The sequence below is a fragment of the Benincasa hispida genome, chromosome 10, assembly GCF_009727055.1.
Source record: "Benincasa hispida cultivar B227 chromosome 10, ASM972705v1, whole genome shotgun sequence".
Classification (NCBI taxonomy): domain Eukaryota; kingdom Viridiplantae; phylum Streptophyta; class Magnoliopsida; order Cucurbitales; family Cucurbitaceae; genus Benincasa; species Benincasa hispida.
Window position 1 is genome coordinate 10,492,766 of NC_052358.1, and position 16,673 is coordinate 10,509,438.

At 36.0% G+C, this 16,673-nt stretch overlaps 1 protein-coding gene across 1 annotated transcript; it reads left to right on the forward strand.

The window, feature by feature from the left end:
- Positions 1 to 8,550: 8,550 nt before the first annotated feature.
- Positions 8,551 to 15,747, forward strand: LOC120088383 (indole-3-acetaldehyde oxidase-like). The gene is made up of 9 exons (XM_039045628.1): positions 8,551 to 10,801; positions 10,944 to 11,203; positions 11,283 to 11,492; positions 11,722 to 11,940; positions 13,032 to 13,991; positions 14,278 to 14,373; positions 14,505 to 14,603; positions 14,747 to 14,936; positions 15,131 to 15,747. Exons 1-9 carry the CDS (start codon positions 8,971 to 8,973, stop codon positions 15,370 to 15,372), a joined length of 4,107 nt encoding a protein of 1,368 aa, XP_038901556.1. The 5' UTR covers positions 8,551 to 8,970; the 3' UTR covers positions 15,373 to 15,747.
- The last annotated feature ends 926 nt before the right edge of the window (positions 15,748 to 16,673 follow it).

Here is a 16,673-nt window from a genome sequence, read left to right on the forward strand (position 1 = left end):
TATATCCATATACTACAGACCATTTTGGTTCTCACTTAAGACATGATCCACTTGTATGTCACTACATACATGCTTAAATTACATAAAGACAACAAAGGATATTAAGTTTATTGTGGTAGAGGGGAGGAGGAAGGGAATCATATACAACGATCAAGCAAGTGGGAGAAAGGCTCGTCTATCATATAGACAAAATGCTTGATCATTTAGGTGAAGTATACGATCGTGTAGGAAAAGGTAAGTGATCATCTAAACGATTGTGTAGGAAAAGCTAAGTGATCGTTTAGTAAATATCGGGCGCTAAACGATCGTTTAGGAAAAGGTAAATGATGTTTAGTAAATAGTGCGCACGGGTGTAAGCGTTAAGTGATTGCTCAGCACTATTGTATAGGTAAGCGATCGTTAAAGCACTATCGTATAGGCACAGGATTTACTAAGCAATAACACACTTCAACACTATGTCCGCGTATCCAATGCTTAACACACCATGAGATATTTAAACGTCTCAAAGAGATTCTTCAACTTACTAATCCGTTATGAAAACAGAAGAGACGCCACCTATTATCCCTTAACCATCCAATTAATAGACAATGAATCTAATCACATCATATTCATAACCTATGAATTAATATCATATATTAATCATAGTATTTTTCCTCCACTAGATATAAATCATACTTATATCAAATTTCCTCCAAATTAATGTATCTCATACATAAAGTTAATTATATCATATATAAAGATTGACAGTTGAACTCTTCTTACTATAAATATATTTCTATGTCCATTGGATATAACCAATCATCAGGATTGAGATCATGTTACCTATGGTCATCCTAGTGAAGTAAAGTCTCTATCATGAATGGAGTTATATGACGAGATGTTAACACTTTGAGGTCAAGTCTTATACAAACTCTTTGTATAGGATGCCCTCGCTCGCATGTCCCCTACACGAATGATCGGGATCAGACCATCTGTGACAAGTCACAACACTTATAACTGTTCTACAAAGCGTGTTGCGTCCGTAGTGTTACCAGGATAAGGTTTCCCTCCTATATTCATATACTACAGACCATTTTGGTTGTCATTTAAGACATGATCCACTTGTATGTCATTACATACATGTTTAAGTTACATAAAGACAACTAGGGATATTAAGTTTATTGGTTTGTGGTAAAATAAAAACATCTAAATGTGCAAAGTCAAGAAGTGAAGTAAATATCATATATATTATACGTCACAAGTGTTCGTACAAAAATGTCTACAAACTACAGGACATGAAACTTTAGGGCACAAACCCAAACACTTAGTTTATTGGTTTATGGTAAAAAAGCAAATAAAACATCCAATGTTTGTGGATAAAAGTGAAGAAAATATCATATATTATACATCACAAGCGTTTATTCAAAACTGTGTTTACAAACTACAAGACCCAGTGAGAGTTTAAGGCACCATCCCAACCATGTATATCTTGGCTAGCCTTTCTGAAGTCTTGGCCAAGAAGCATGAGCCCATGATCACTGCCTATGAAATCATAGAGTCTCTAGGGGAGATGTTCGGATAACCGTCCGCACAACTCAGACATGACGCTCTAAAATACATCTTCAATGCTCGTATGCAAGAGGGGGCATTTGTTAGAGAACACGTTCTCAACATGATGGTTCACTTCAACGTGGTGGAGATGAATGGGTCTATCATCGATGAGGTTAGTCAGGTTAGCTTCATCTTGAAATCTTTGTCTGAAAGTTTCCTATAGTTCTGTAGCAATGCTGTTATGAACAGGATTGGGTATAACTGGACCACTTTGCTCAATGAGCTACAGATTTTCCAGTCCTTGATGAAAAACAAGGAACAAAAGAGAGAGGCAAATATTGCCTCATCCTCTAAGAAGTTCTATAGAGAATCGTTCTATAGAACAAAGTCTGTGTCTTCTTCTTCCGTCACCAAACAGTGGAAGAAGAAAAGGGAAAAGGGAAAGCTAACCCACTAGTTGTTGCCCAGAAGGGCAAGAAGCCAAGGCTGCAAAAGGAATCTGCTTCCATTGCAACCATGAGGGATACTGGAAAAGGAATTGTCCCAAATACTTGGTAGAAAAGAAGAAGGCCAAATAAGGTAAATATGATTTACTTGTATTAGAGACTTGTTTAGTGAAGAATGATGATTTAGCCTGGATAATATATTCAGGCGCCACTAACCATGTTTGTTCTTTATTTCAGGGAATTAGTTCTTGGCAGCAATTATAGGCTGGGGAGATGATGACGCATGTTGGAACTGGGCACATCGTCTCAGCTATTGCAGTGGGAGACCTTCGATTCTACTTACAGAAATCTTATATTTTATTAGATAATATATATGTGGTTCCAGGCTTGAAAAGGAACCTGATTTCTGTAAAATGTCTTCTTGAACAAAATTTCTCTCTAAATTTTCAAGTAAATAAAGTGTTTGCTTACAAGAATGGAATATTAATTTGTTGTACTAATCTTGAAGATAATTTATATGTGCTAAGAATTTTAGCAACTAAAGCCCTCATAAACATTGGGATATTTAAAACTATGGTAAATCAAAATAAAATACTTACAATTTCTCCTAAAGAGCGTGCCCGTCTTTGGCACCTAAGGTTAGGACACATCATTCTCAATAGAATTGAGAGATTGGTTGATAATGGACTTCTAAGCGAGTTAGAAGAAAATTCTTTACCTGTGTGTGAGTCATGCTTTGAAGTCAAAGTGACTAAAAGATCTTTTATTGGAAAAGATCATAGGGCTAAAGCATCCTTAGAGCTTGTGCATTCAGACCTTTGTGGTCAGATGAATGTTAGAACAAGAGGGGGGTTTGAATATTTGATCACTTTTACTGATGATTATGGGTATGTTTATTTAATGCAACAGAAGTCTGAATCTTTTGAAAAGTTCAAAAAGTTTAAGGCTGAAGTTGAAAATACATTAAATAAAACAATTAAGACATTTCAATCTGATCGAGGTGGAGAGTTTTTGGATCTTACATTCCAAAACTATTTGATAGAACATGGAATTGTATCCCAACTCTCAGCACCTAGTACACCTCAACGGAATGGTGCAGAAAGAAGAAATCGAACTTTGTTGGATATGGTTCAATCTATGATGAGTTATGCTTCCTTACATGACTCATTTTAGGGTTATGCAGTATAGACTGCAACTTATATTTGAACTGTGTTCCATCCAAGAGTGTCACGAGAAAATCTTTGGAGTTATGGAATGGTCATAAAGGTAGTTTTCACCATTTTAGGATCTGGGGTTGCCCAATATATGCTTGAGGCAAATCCTAAGAAATTGGAATCTCGTTCAAAATTTTTCCTATTTGTAGGCTACCCTAAAGGAACAAGAGGTGGTTACTTGTACGATCCTAAAGAAAATAAAGTGTTTGTGTCAAAAAACGTTGCATTTCTAGAAGATGAGCACATAAGGGAGCATAAACCCCGCAGTAAGATTCTGTTGAATGAACTTTCCAAGGAAACTATTGAACATTTAACAAGAGTTATTGAAGAATCCAACACCTCAATAAGAGTTGTTGAAGTTGATTCATCTAATAGGTCATGTCCACCTCAAGTGTTGAGGGAACCTCGACATAGTGGAAGGGTTGCGAACCCGCTTGTCTATTATATGGGTTTAATAGAAATCCTAGCTATGGTAGCTGACGGAGATGTTGAGGATCCATTTTCTTACAAGAAGGCAATGGAGGATGTTGACAGAGACGAGTGGATCAAAGCTATGGATCTCGAAATAGAATCTATGTACTTCAGTTCTGTTTGGGATCTTGTAGATCAATATGATGGTGAATCTATAGGTTGCAAATGGATCCATAAGAGAAAATGGGGTGCTGATGGGAAGATGCAAACCTTCAGAGGTAGACTTATGACAAAGGGTTATACCCAAGTTGAGGGAGTTGACTATGAGGAGACTTCTTTACCTGTTACCATGTTGAAGTCTATCCGGATCTTCTTGTCCATTGCCTCATATTATGACTATGAGATCCAACAAATGGACGTCAAGACTACCTTTCTAAATGACAATCTTGAGGAGACCATTTATATAGAGCAGACTGAAGGATTCATAACCCAAGGTCAAGAGCAAAACGTTTGCAAGCTTAATCGATCCATCTATGGATTGAAGCAAGCTTCTCAATCTTAGAATATAAGATTTGATACTGCGATCAAATCTTATGGCTTTAATCAAAATGTTGATGAGCTTTGTGTTTAAAGAGAATCATCAATAGTTCAGTAGCCTTTCTAATATTGTATTTAGACGATATCCTACTCATTTGGAATGATGTAGGTCTACTGACTGAAATTAAAAATTGGCTAGCGACCCAATTCCAAATGAAAGATTTGGAATAGGCGTAGTTTGTTCTAGGCATTCAGATTTTTAGAGATAAAAAAAACTGCTAGCTCTGACTCAGACATTGTATATTGACAAGATACTTGTCAAATTTTCAATGCAGAACTCCAAAAGAGGTTTACTTCCTTTCAGGAATGGAGTTATATTGTCTAAGGAACAGTGTCCTAAGACACCTCAGAAGGTTGAGGAAATGATATGGATCTCTAATGTAACGATTGTTGGCAGCCTGATGTAGATGATGTTATGTACTAGACTTGACATCTGCTATGCAGTGAGGATAGTTAGTAGATATCAATCTAATCTAGGATTTGATCACTAGACTACCGTTAAAAACATCCTTAAGTATCTACATAGAACGAGGGACTACATGCTCGTGTTTGGTTCTAAGGATTTGATCCTTACAGGATACACGGACTTTGATTTTCAGACTGATAAGGATTCACTCTTAACGGATGAGCAATAGTCTAGAAGAGCACCAAGTAGGGGTGCATTGTTGACTCCACCATAGAGGTTGAGTACGTAGCGGCTTGTGAAACTACTAAGGAAGTTATGTGGCTCGAAAAATTTCTGACTGATCTAGAAGTGGTTCCAGACATGTCAAAGCCCATCACCTTTTATTGTGATAATAGTGGTATTGTGGCTAATTCCCGAGAGCCTCGAAGTCATAAGCATGGGAAACATAGAGAGCGGAAGTATCATCTCATCCATGAAATTATGCATCGAGGGGGCGTGATCGTCACACAAATAGCTTCGGAGCACAACATTGTTGATTCGTTTACAAAGGCCCACACGCCTAAGGTGTTTGAGGGTTACCTACAAAGTATGGGTCTACGAGATAGGTTACATTTAGTCTAGAGCAAGTGAGAGATTTTGTACTGGCCGCATATTATGCCTTAGTTTATTGCTTTGTGTACTTATATATTAGTATGACTTGTATATTGTACACCTCAATAGCTTTAGAACAAGTAAGAGATTGTTGGGATTGATGCCCTAATTCTCGTGGGATTCTATAGTTTGTAATTGTATTATACAAACATTTTATTTATTTAATAAAATATGAGATGTTTTATTTGACATTTAATAGCATTAAACCCACAAACCAATAAATTAACATCCAAGGTTATCATCTGCAACTTAAACATAAATGTAGAGACATACAGGTGGATCACGTTTAAGTGATAACCTAAATGGTCTGTAGTAGATGGATAAGGCTAAATACTTTATCTTGGTGACACTACGAATACAACTCGTTTTCTCCTTGATGATCGCAGTCGCATCATCGCATTCGGTTGCATCGTCCGATTTCTGCAACTTTCTTTGACACAGCTATTGGGAATGGTCTAAACTCGCAGTTTGTAAATGTTGTTAATATGTTCTATTTATCAATAAAAATGTTGTTGAATTTTTTATTCAATAAATTACAATTGATATTGCATCCTTCTATGAAAATCCAATAAACGAATCCATAACTATAACATGAATACTTTAACTTTACGTGGTAACATAAAAATGGATCAAGTTTTAGTATGTAGCCAAATAGTCTATAAGTATACGGATGAGAATGGATACCTCATCCTGGTAACACTAGTGGATGCTACCCATTTTATATACTGATACAAATGATGTGATTCAAAAATCATTTATGTAGAGACATGTGAGTGGGGGCATCCTGTGCAATGAGTTTACATAAGACCGGACCTCGAAATAGTCACTTTTCTTTATAACAACCGTTTACTGTTAAAATTGACTATCTCAAACTCAATGACTTAGGGTAACTCGATCTTAATCCTGAGATAATTATGACCTCCTGTTTATTCGGGATTATCCTTTGATCCGCATAGGTGATAGTAGTCCAACAACATTGCTCAATAAGCCTCCCATTTAGGGATAAGACCGGATAGATAGCTGGGGACATAGCTTTGCAATATGGAATTCACTCCTACCCAATTTAGGGTTAGCAGATGGGTTGTTCTCTTAATCATTGATACCTTGTCTTGAACAATGGGGCCCTGCCCTCTCATGGAAGAGAGAGTTATGATTTATAAGTTGGACTATAAATCAATTGTTCAGTGGAGAATCAGTGGGAGCTTAAAGACCAAGATATATTTACAGGGATAAAACAGTAATCTTTGACCCAATTGTAAATACAAATGACCTATGAAGGATTGACTTACCGATTATGATTAAAATGGACAGAAATATATCTACAGTGAGAATAATGCAACTATCGAGCTATAGTGGAATGTCTTAGTAGTTAACGAATAGTGATTAATTCGGTTTAAAGAGTTTAACCAATTAATTACAAGTCGTTGGAGCTCATGATTTGTAGGTCCATAAGATCCCTTTACTAGCTCGTAATTTGGATTAGTAAATTGAGTAATCTTGATAAGATTTGAAATTAGGATTTAGAATTTGAAATATTCAAATTCAATTAGGGTTTCTATTTATTGTATTCGATATAATTAAAATTTTTAATTTTATCGAAATTAAACGAAATTGGAGAAACGATTAATGTTTACAATATGATTTAAATATTAATTGTATAATATCAATTTCATTATGATGGAATTGTTTTTTTATTAATTTAATATTAGAATTAAATTTACAAAATTAATTAAAAAGTTTTATTAATTAGTTTTATTTAAAAATTAATTAATTGAATTAATTTTTATAAAATTAATAAATCAAATTAAATAAGTTTAATTTAAAAAATGATTTTGGAAATAATTTTTTTTGAAAAATCATTTTGAAAATCAAAACTCAAAGTCCACTATGATATAAGTCACCTTATTCATTCAATTTCATTTTCTCTATGAAGTAGGAGTTGGCCTTCATGCAAGTTATGAATTTGCATGATGAAAGCTCTGTAAATTGAAGTGTTGAGTTGAATAATCGATTCATGCTTACAATACTTCCTTGAAGAACTCTACAGAAATCTATTGCCCTCAAAACCTTCTTCACATCTTATATACATCCAGCTCAATTTAATGTTTCCACCACACAATCCTTGCAAGAGAATAATAGAGAAGATCTTCGTGGTGGTCTACTTGAAGATTAAAGCTCTTTCACGTGGAACTCAGCTAGACCTGAAGAGGATTCTTCAAATGTATTGTGTTCAGCAAATCCTCTTCTGTGAAAGTTATTTTGAAGCATGTTTTAAACTCAAATTAAGTATAATTAGAGTGTTTATTGATTCACGTTAATATAATCTAACGATAACAATGACAGAGATTAGGCAGTGATGAACGAGGCAATGAGAGAGATTGGTGCAAGAGAATGAAAAGGGGAAATTGAGAGGAGTGGGTTTGAGGGAATGGGAGAAATTTGATGGATAGGAAGATGAAGAAGGAAGAGGTGGGAGAGAATAGTGGAGAAGGAAGAGGGATAAGCCCTCATGTATGGGTACACAAAAATCTAAGTTACCTATGGGTGAGAGATACACAAATCTTTAGACTAATTTCTTAATTTAATTTGTTTTATAAAAATAGTGGATAAAGGCTTAATGGTAAATAATAACTGATATTTGTAAAAATAGGGAGATCAATGATTTTTTTTTTTTTTTTTTTTTGTAAAAAGTGAAGTTTTCAAGACTTGGGTCCATTCTTAAGTCATTTTATGTAGAAAGCCCAACTTTCAATTTTAAAATCAGACTCCCAAAATTTTAAAGGTGTTAAAATGGGACCATTATGCTTACAATAAATGTAGAAATTGGGCTTATAAATGGTAAAAAATGAACTTCAAACTTATAAGATCATTATACTTTATACAATTATGTAAGTTTGAGGGTCCAATTTTAACTTTGATATAAATTTAAGAAAATTTTTAAAATTAAAAGTTTTAAGAGCATAATTAAAATTACTACCATACTCTAGGGATATTTTTGTCATTTACCCTTTTCTTAACGGTGGATTTAAGCGAGCATTGAAAGAAGAAAACCTTGGTAACTTACTTAGACTCGGCTCAACATTTATCGTTTTCTTAACGGTGGATTTGAGCGAGCGTTGAAAGAAGAGAACCTTGATAACTTACTTAGACTCGGCTCAACCCATATATAATATATAGAAAAAATTTGTGACGGTTGCACTGACGTCGGGGCTGCAGCCATAACATAACTGATTGATTGAATTAGCCTCCTAATATATGTTTGTTTATTATCTTTTGAAGAAAATATCGCAAACAAGAAATGCCAAGAAACAGAGCGAGGACAGTTCTTGTTGAAGAAGAGGATAAGCAACCCGGAAACCCATTCATCAAAAGAGAAAAAACCCCTCCCCTAGGGAGACGCATTGCCTCCTTCAACAAGGGGATCCATATATATTTTATTGTGACCACAATGAGTTTGTAGATTAATGTAAGGTACTACAATTTCTGGACTAAACTTGTCCATGTATTAGTTTTAGTGGTTACTGGGTCGTTTTCTAGGCTGCGTTTCCGGATTGAAAATGAAGATCCATTTTTATCCATAATAGAAGAAATCAAATGGGTTTTTAGTCTTATCCATTGGCAATCAGTTTCCATATTCACACAAATTGGTCTCCATCATTGAAACAAAGATAAGTAATTCCCTCTTCACTACCACTTCTCTTCTCACCATCCACCAATGGAGAATCATCCACTGGTTTTTGCAGTTAATCAGCAGAGATTTGTTCTCTCCACCGTTGACCCTTCCACTAATTTGCTTCATTTCCTGCGCCACCATACTCCTTTCAAGAGTGTCAAGCTTGGCTGTGGTGAAGGCGGTTGTGGTGCTTGTGTTGTTCTATTGTCAAAGTATGATCCTGTGTTAGACAAGCTCCAACATTTTACAGTAAGTTCCTGCCTCACCTTGCTTTGTAGTATACATGGTTGTTCAGTTACAACCAGTGAAGGTATTGGAAATTGCAAAGATGGTTTTCACTCCATTCATCAAAGGTTTGCTGGCTTTCATGCTTCCCAGTGTGGCTTTTGTACCCCTGGAATGTGTGTTTCACTTTTTTCTGCTCTTCTGGATGCTGAAAACACTAATCGACCCGAACCCTCGTCGGGATTCTCGAAACTTACTGTTTCTGAAGCTGAAAAGGCTATTTCTGGAAACCTCTGTCGCTGTACAGGGTATAGGCCAATTGCTGATGCCTGTAAGAGTTTTGCTTCTGATGTTGATATTGAGGATCTAGGGTTAAACTCATTCTGGCAAAATGGCTGTGCTGTGGAAGAGAGATCTTGTAAATTTCCACTTTATGAACAAAATGGTAGCTCGTGCTTGTTTCCTGAATTCTTAAGAAAGGAAATAATGTCTATCCCTTTTGTGGACTCCAAGGGATGTTCCTGGCTTAATCCGGTTAGTATCAAGGATCTTAACAGACTACTTGAATGTGAAGAATCTAGTACTATAACCAAAACGAAGATAGTCGTTGGCAACACAGAAATCGGGTATTACAAAGATTTTGAACATGTTGAGAGATATATTAATCTTAAACATATCCCTGAGCTGTCAGTTATCAAGATGGATTCAACAGGAGTGGAGATTGGTGCAACGGTAACAATTGCAAAAGCCATTGAGGCTTTGAAAAGTAATAACCATGAGCCATCCTCAATAGGTGAGATGGTGTTCTATAAAATAGCGGTCCACATGGAGAAAATTGCTTCTAAGTTTGTACGAAATACTGCAAGCATTGGAGGAAATTTAATGATGGCGCAAAGAAAAGGATTTCCTTCAGATATTTCAACAATACTTCTTGCTGCAGGATCCATGATAAGTATTTCGACTGGTTCTAGCGAAGAAGTGATTATATTGGATGAGTTTCTCAAGAGACCTCCATTGGGTCCTAGATGTGTACTTTTAAGTGTTAAGATCCCAAATTGGGATTCAATTAGAGACATTTATGCAAATGATACGTATGTAGTTTTTGATACTTATAGAGCTTCGCCTCGGCCCCTCGGAAATGCACTGCCATACCTAAATGCTGCTTTCTTAGCTGCAATCTCCCCATGCAAAGATTCCAATGGTATCATATTAAATAGTTGTCATCTGGCATTTGGAGCTTATGGGACCAAGCATGCAATTAGAGCCAGAAAGATTGAAGAATTTCTTGCTGGAAAAGTTATTGATTATAATGTCATATATGAAGCTGTCTCATTGATTGGAGCCACCATAGTTCCTGAAAAGAGCACTTCCTCTCCTGCTTACAGGACAAGCTTAGCAGTTGGCTTTCTTTTTGAGTTCTTATACTCCTTGGTTCGTGGCGATGTTGCAATCAAGAGCAATTACCTCAATGGATGCAGGAATGCCTCGTCAACCCTACCCGACAGATTTATTTCAAACAAAAACCTATTTGGTTATAATAAAACTGCAGATCTATTATCATCTGGAAAGCAGGCAATGGAATTAAGTTTAGAATATCATCCAGTTGGAGATACCGTTATAAAATCTGGAGCTGCTATTCAAGCTTCAGGTACATTATATCTTGTAATTATAGGAAATCGTACTTTAAAAAATTATAAAGATGGAATGAATTTGTCTTAGTCAATTAGCTCGTGATTTCGTGTTCTCAAGTATTAAGGAAACCAATGTACATATGCAAATGAATATTTTAGGTGAAGCAATCTATGTGGATGATATTCCTTCGCCAACAAATTGCCTATATGGAGCATTCATATATAGCACAAAGCCTTTGGCACAGGTAAAAGGGTTTACTTTTCCTCCCAAATCACAACCAGAGGGAGTTATTGCTGTTATTTCTACTGGAGATATTCCTGTAGGTGGTTACAACATTGGAGCAAGAACCATGTTTGGTGATGAAATTCTATTTGCAGATAAGTTGACAGAGTGTGCTGGTCAGCCACTTGCCTTTGTGGTAATTTGAATACCTCATGATTCATTTATAGTAACGTTGGTCATAGAAGGAATCCTTATACCTCTCACATATTTTTTAGGTAGCAGATACACAGAAACATGCAGATGCGGCTGCAAACTTTACAGTAGTGAATTACGACACAGATAATTTGGAAGCACCTATTCTTTCTGTAGAAGATGCTGTTAAGAGGTCATGCTTCTTCGAGGTCCCTTCAGTTTTGCTTCCGGAACAGGTTGGTGATATATCAAAAGGAATGGCTGAAGCAGATCACCATATTAATGCTGCTCAGGTAGCTTCTACAGTGACTTACTTGGCCTTAAACATCTAAGGACGGTATGCCTGTCTGGAGAAGAAAAGGGAAATTTCAATGATTACTGAGTTAAAGATTCAACAGCTTCTCGCACCAAAAAAAACAGTTTCTAACTATTATGCTACCAATGTACATATTTGTTATTTCCTAATTGTTTTCTTTACTTTTACATAAATTTCTAATTGTTTTCATAAACTTTTACATTCAGATCAGACTTGGATCACAATATCATTTTTATATGGAGACGCATTGTGCACTTGCCATTCCAGATGAAGATAACTGCATGGTGGTCTACAGTTCAAATCAATGGCCATCTAATATTCATTCTGTAATTGCAAAATGTCTCGGCATTCCTGAACATAATGTCCGTGTAATTACCAGAAGGGTTGGAGGAGGCTTTGGTGGAAAGGGCACAAGATCTATGGTTGTAAGTATCTGCTGCCAACTCTATGTGGAATAGACTTTTGAAAAACAGTTCTTCACAATGCATTTCTTTTAACTTCCAAGTAAAACAAAATTTTCTAGTAATGGCGTTTTCTCAATAGGAAGGAAGGAAACAGAAAAATTTCTAGTAATGGTGTTTTCTCAATAGGAAGGAAGGAAACAGAAATTAAGTACAATATGCAATTATAATTTTACTCCAAAAGCTTTTGGATGGCAGTGCAAAATCAGTGAATTCCGATGTAAACTTTGTAATGTTTTTAGTTCTATCATAATCTAAGTAGGTAGGATGATGATGCATATAATCACCAACTTGAATCATTTGATTGTTCAACAATTTAACTCTAGTTGTCCAAGTGTATCAAAAGTTCTATATTACATTGCTGATCACTAAAGGGCCTATTAATGTATGTGCTTGAATAAAATGTGATTAGCTGAAGTGTAGTCATCCAAATATCTTACAATCTCTGGTGTTGGAGCTCAAGGCATATTAACATTAATTTGCAAATCATTTGGTGCTGCAATCAATGACAGATGATGAACTTTGCTATATTTGGTTTGGAATTTTTTCCACATCATAATCATACGTAGAGTTTCTCCTGCTATTTTATTCGCAAATACCACTCTTACTGCTGGATTTATTGCTGTTTAATCATTATAAACAAAATAGATTCTTTTCGGTAAGTACGTAGGATTCTTGAGATAAGTTGGACAACGCGATCAATTATGTTAATCTTATCATTTTTTACTGCATTTTATTTATAATTGTGAAGTAGGCATTTTTCTTGGACCTTTCTTTTTAACTTCTCCTTATACTGATTTCAGTGTTTTTGAAAAGATGGTTTATGGTAACAACCATTAGAATAAGATGATTGTGTATCGGAGTTGAAGCGTTTCATGATTGAAGTTTATTATGTTCTTCATCATATCTTTATGTGTAGCACTTCTATTGTTTCCCTACAGTTTGCTTTCTACCTTCTCACTTCTCTTTTTCTTGCCAAGTTTCTCACTATTCTCCCAAGCATGAACGACACTCTAATATATGAGTTCTTTCCTTTGAACAATTATGTTGTTTAGGTTGCTACAGCATGTGCACTTGCAGCTCACAAGTTACGCCGTCCTGTCAGGATTTACCTTAATCGGAAGACTGACATGATAATGGCAGGAGGGAGACATCCAATGAAAATAACTTACAATGTAGGCTTCAAATCTAATGGTAAAATTACAGGGTTGCAATTAGATATATTGATTGATGCAGGTATGAGTACTGATGTAAGTCCAATAATACCACACAACATCGTCAATGCACTTAAGAAGTATGATTGGGGTGCTTTATCTTTTGATATAAAATTATGCAAGACAAACTATTCAAGCAAATGCGCAATGCGAGCCCCTGGAGAGGCACAAGGATCCTTTATTGCTGAGGCGGTAATTGAACATGTGGCATCTACCCTTCGCATGGATGTGGATACTATTCGAAAAGTAAACCTGCATACATTTGTGAGCATCAGCAAATTCTACAAGAATCCAGGTGAACCTGAAGGGTACACTTTACCTTCAATTTGGGATAGGTTAGCCACATCTTCATGCTTAAAAAAAAGGGTTGAAATGGTAGATGAATTTAATAGCTACAACATATGGAAAAAAAGAGGTCTTTCTCGAATTCCAGTTGTGCACGGAGTAAGAGCGAGGCCAACTCCTGGGAAAGTGAGCATTCTAACTGATGCTTCTGTTGTTGTGGAAGTTGGAGGCATTGAAATTGGGCAGGGGCTGTGGACAAAAGTGAGACAGATGGTTGCATATGCTCTTAGCTCAATTGGATGTGATGGAACTGATGACCTTTTGGAAAAGGTGAGAGTGGTTCAATCTGATACCGTTGCCTTAATACAAGGAGGGGGTACATTTGGAAGTACTACCTCCGAGTCGAGCTGTGAGGCTGTTAGACTTTGCTGCAATATACTGCTAGAGAGACTAACACCTCTCAAGAAAAGGCTGCAGGATAACGGTTCCCTCAAATGGGATGTGCTCATAAGTCAGGTTGTTGTTTGCTCTGCACTATCTCATAGAACATTTTATGTTTAACCAATCATGGGTTGTTCCATAATCGAAGTGTTATTCATGCATGGTTCTCAAAAGTCTTATTATTAGTTCACATATAATTAGTTTCTTTGAAACGTTTCCTTGCTTTTTCACAATTGTTGATTTGTAATTTGAATTGTTAGTTCTCATTTTTCAAACCTCATAAAATGTTTTTGGATATGGGGTTGAGGATGTATCCTTGGGTGAATAACACCTTCATCATTTCATGTTGGATAAAGTGCAGGCAAACTTGCAAGCAGTCAATTTGTCTGTAAATTCTTTGTATGTCCCTGACTTTGTTTCAAGTAGCTACTTAAACTATGGAGCTGCAGTGAGTGAGGCAAGTCTACTGACTAACAACACCTCCCTTTGTGTTTACTACTGTATCAACATTTTCAAATTAAAAACAAACACTTGGCTGCCACTTTAGTTTACTGCAAAGTTCAATTCACCAAATTCATGCCTTGGCAGGTGGAAGTTGATCTTCTCACTGGAGAAACCACAATTTTGCGTTCAGATATTCTCTATGATTGTGGACAAAGCCTCAATCCTGCTGTAGATTTGGGACAGGTTAATTAGCTACATTATAAGTACAAAATTGAGCATCTAATTTGTTTTTCCAGTCTCTTGAAGTTATGGGTTTCAAATAGATTGATCAGATTTCCAAGGGGTAGAAACTCCTAATGATAGGGATAGGGAATCGTTTTGTGCAGATTGAAGGAGCATTTGTGCAAGGAATTGGATTTTATATGTCAGAAGAATACTTGACAAATCCTGATGGACTAGTGATTACTGATAGCACATGGACTTACAAAATTCCTACAATTGACACCATACCAAAACAGTTGAATGTGGAAATTTTAAATTCTGGACATCATAAAAATCGCATTCTCTCTTCAAAAGGTAGGTCAAACTTTATTGTCATTCAATTTGGTTGGAAGAGAATGGGATTTCCTTGCAAATCCAATTTAGTATACTTGTCATTTTCTATGTAGTAGACTTTTTCTTTCACGGGGCTTTTGGTTTTTCAGCCAAGGGCTCATACAAACGATCTAATATGTATTGGAACTGAAATGAAATCAAGTGCAATTGTGCAGCTTCAGGAGAACCACCATTGCTTCTAGCTGCATCAGTTCATTGTGCAACACGAGCGGCTATTAAAGAGGCACGAAAACAGATACGTGGATGGCGCCATCAAGATGAGTCTGAATTTGATTACGCAGTACAGCTAGAAGTTCCTGCTACCATGGCTGTTGTTAAAGAGCTCTGTGGGCTAGACTGTGTGGAAAATTACCTGAAATGGATCAACGAATCGAGAAGCACTGTGAGTGTAAGCTAAGCTAACCACATACTTGGCCTTCCAAACACATAGGTCATGCCAATTTACTCATAATAATGCTTGTGATTGGAGAAATAAGATCAGTCTATGAGGCAATCTACACTTACTCATTTCAAAGTTTATTTGCAGCAGCAGAAATAAGCAAGCAAATCTACAAATATCATGGGTTATTGGGAAATAGAGCAGTTTCAAATATACCACAACCACGATTTAATTTCTTTTTAATGTTTATATTGATATCAAAATTTATATTTTACAAATGTATTAATAGAATATCGATATTGACGAATAAATCTGTAAATCAAGAAATTTTATTGTCAATATTTGTATTCATATATTGATGACTAAATAATGATATGTTTTATATTTGATGGATATTAAAGATACAGATCTCTTTGATTTACAGAAATGAGAAAATTCTATAGAGACCGTAAAATAAGAAGCCCAAATGAAATTTGGCCTCACTTTTGAAAACAAATGAAAAGTGACCTTTTGCTTACATTATTCATCCGTGAAATTACCATTTTAACCCCTACAGCCTTCTTCCTTCTCCTTCGTTTGCCAGATTTTCTTTTCACGTTTCTTTCGCCAACTTCTTCTTCTTCCTTCTTCTTTCTTCTGCCTTTCTTTTTCTTCTTCTTCCGTTTTCTTTTTCTTCTTTTTTTTGTGTGGCTTTCTTTTCTTCTTGTTTTTGTGTTTTCTTGAGGAAGAGACAAGCGAGATCGAGATGAGGGAGAGAATCGAGATCAAGAAGCATAGTAGAATTTGAATTTAGGAGAGAGAAGCAAGATTTAGAAAGAAGAGAGAGAAACGAGATCGAGATGGAGAGAGCATCGAGATCAAGAATGAAGAGAAATTGTATATTGAGGAGAGAGAAGCAAGAAGAATTGACATGTAGTCTGACGTGGATCGGGATTGGGAATCAAGAATGGGGCACGAGATCGAGAAGCGTGGAGTTGGACCATTGATCAAGATCGGGGATTGGTAGAAGAGAACGGGGAACGAGATCGGGAATCGAGGTTGGGATGCCGGGGGCAAATCAAGTGCATCTTCGGGGGCAATTGAGTAATTTCACATACGACTGACATAAGCAAGAGGCCAAATTTTAGTGATTTCTTCAATATATGCTATTTTTCAATTGGCCTCCCAAAATGGACCATCCGTACAAAAACCAATCACTGATGAATATTTTAATCGATGTGTATATATATGTTACTAGAAAATATTTAGTACTATAGTAGTATAAAAAAAATCATACTATTTCCATTCATTGTTTGTCATAAAATTAAGAATTGTGTGAA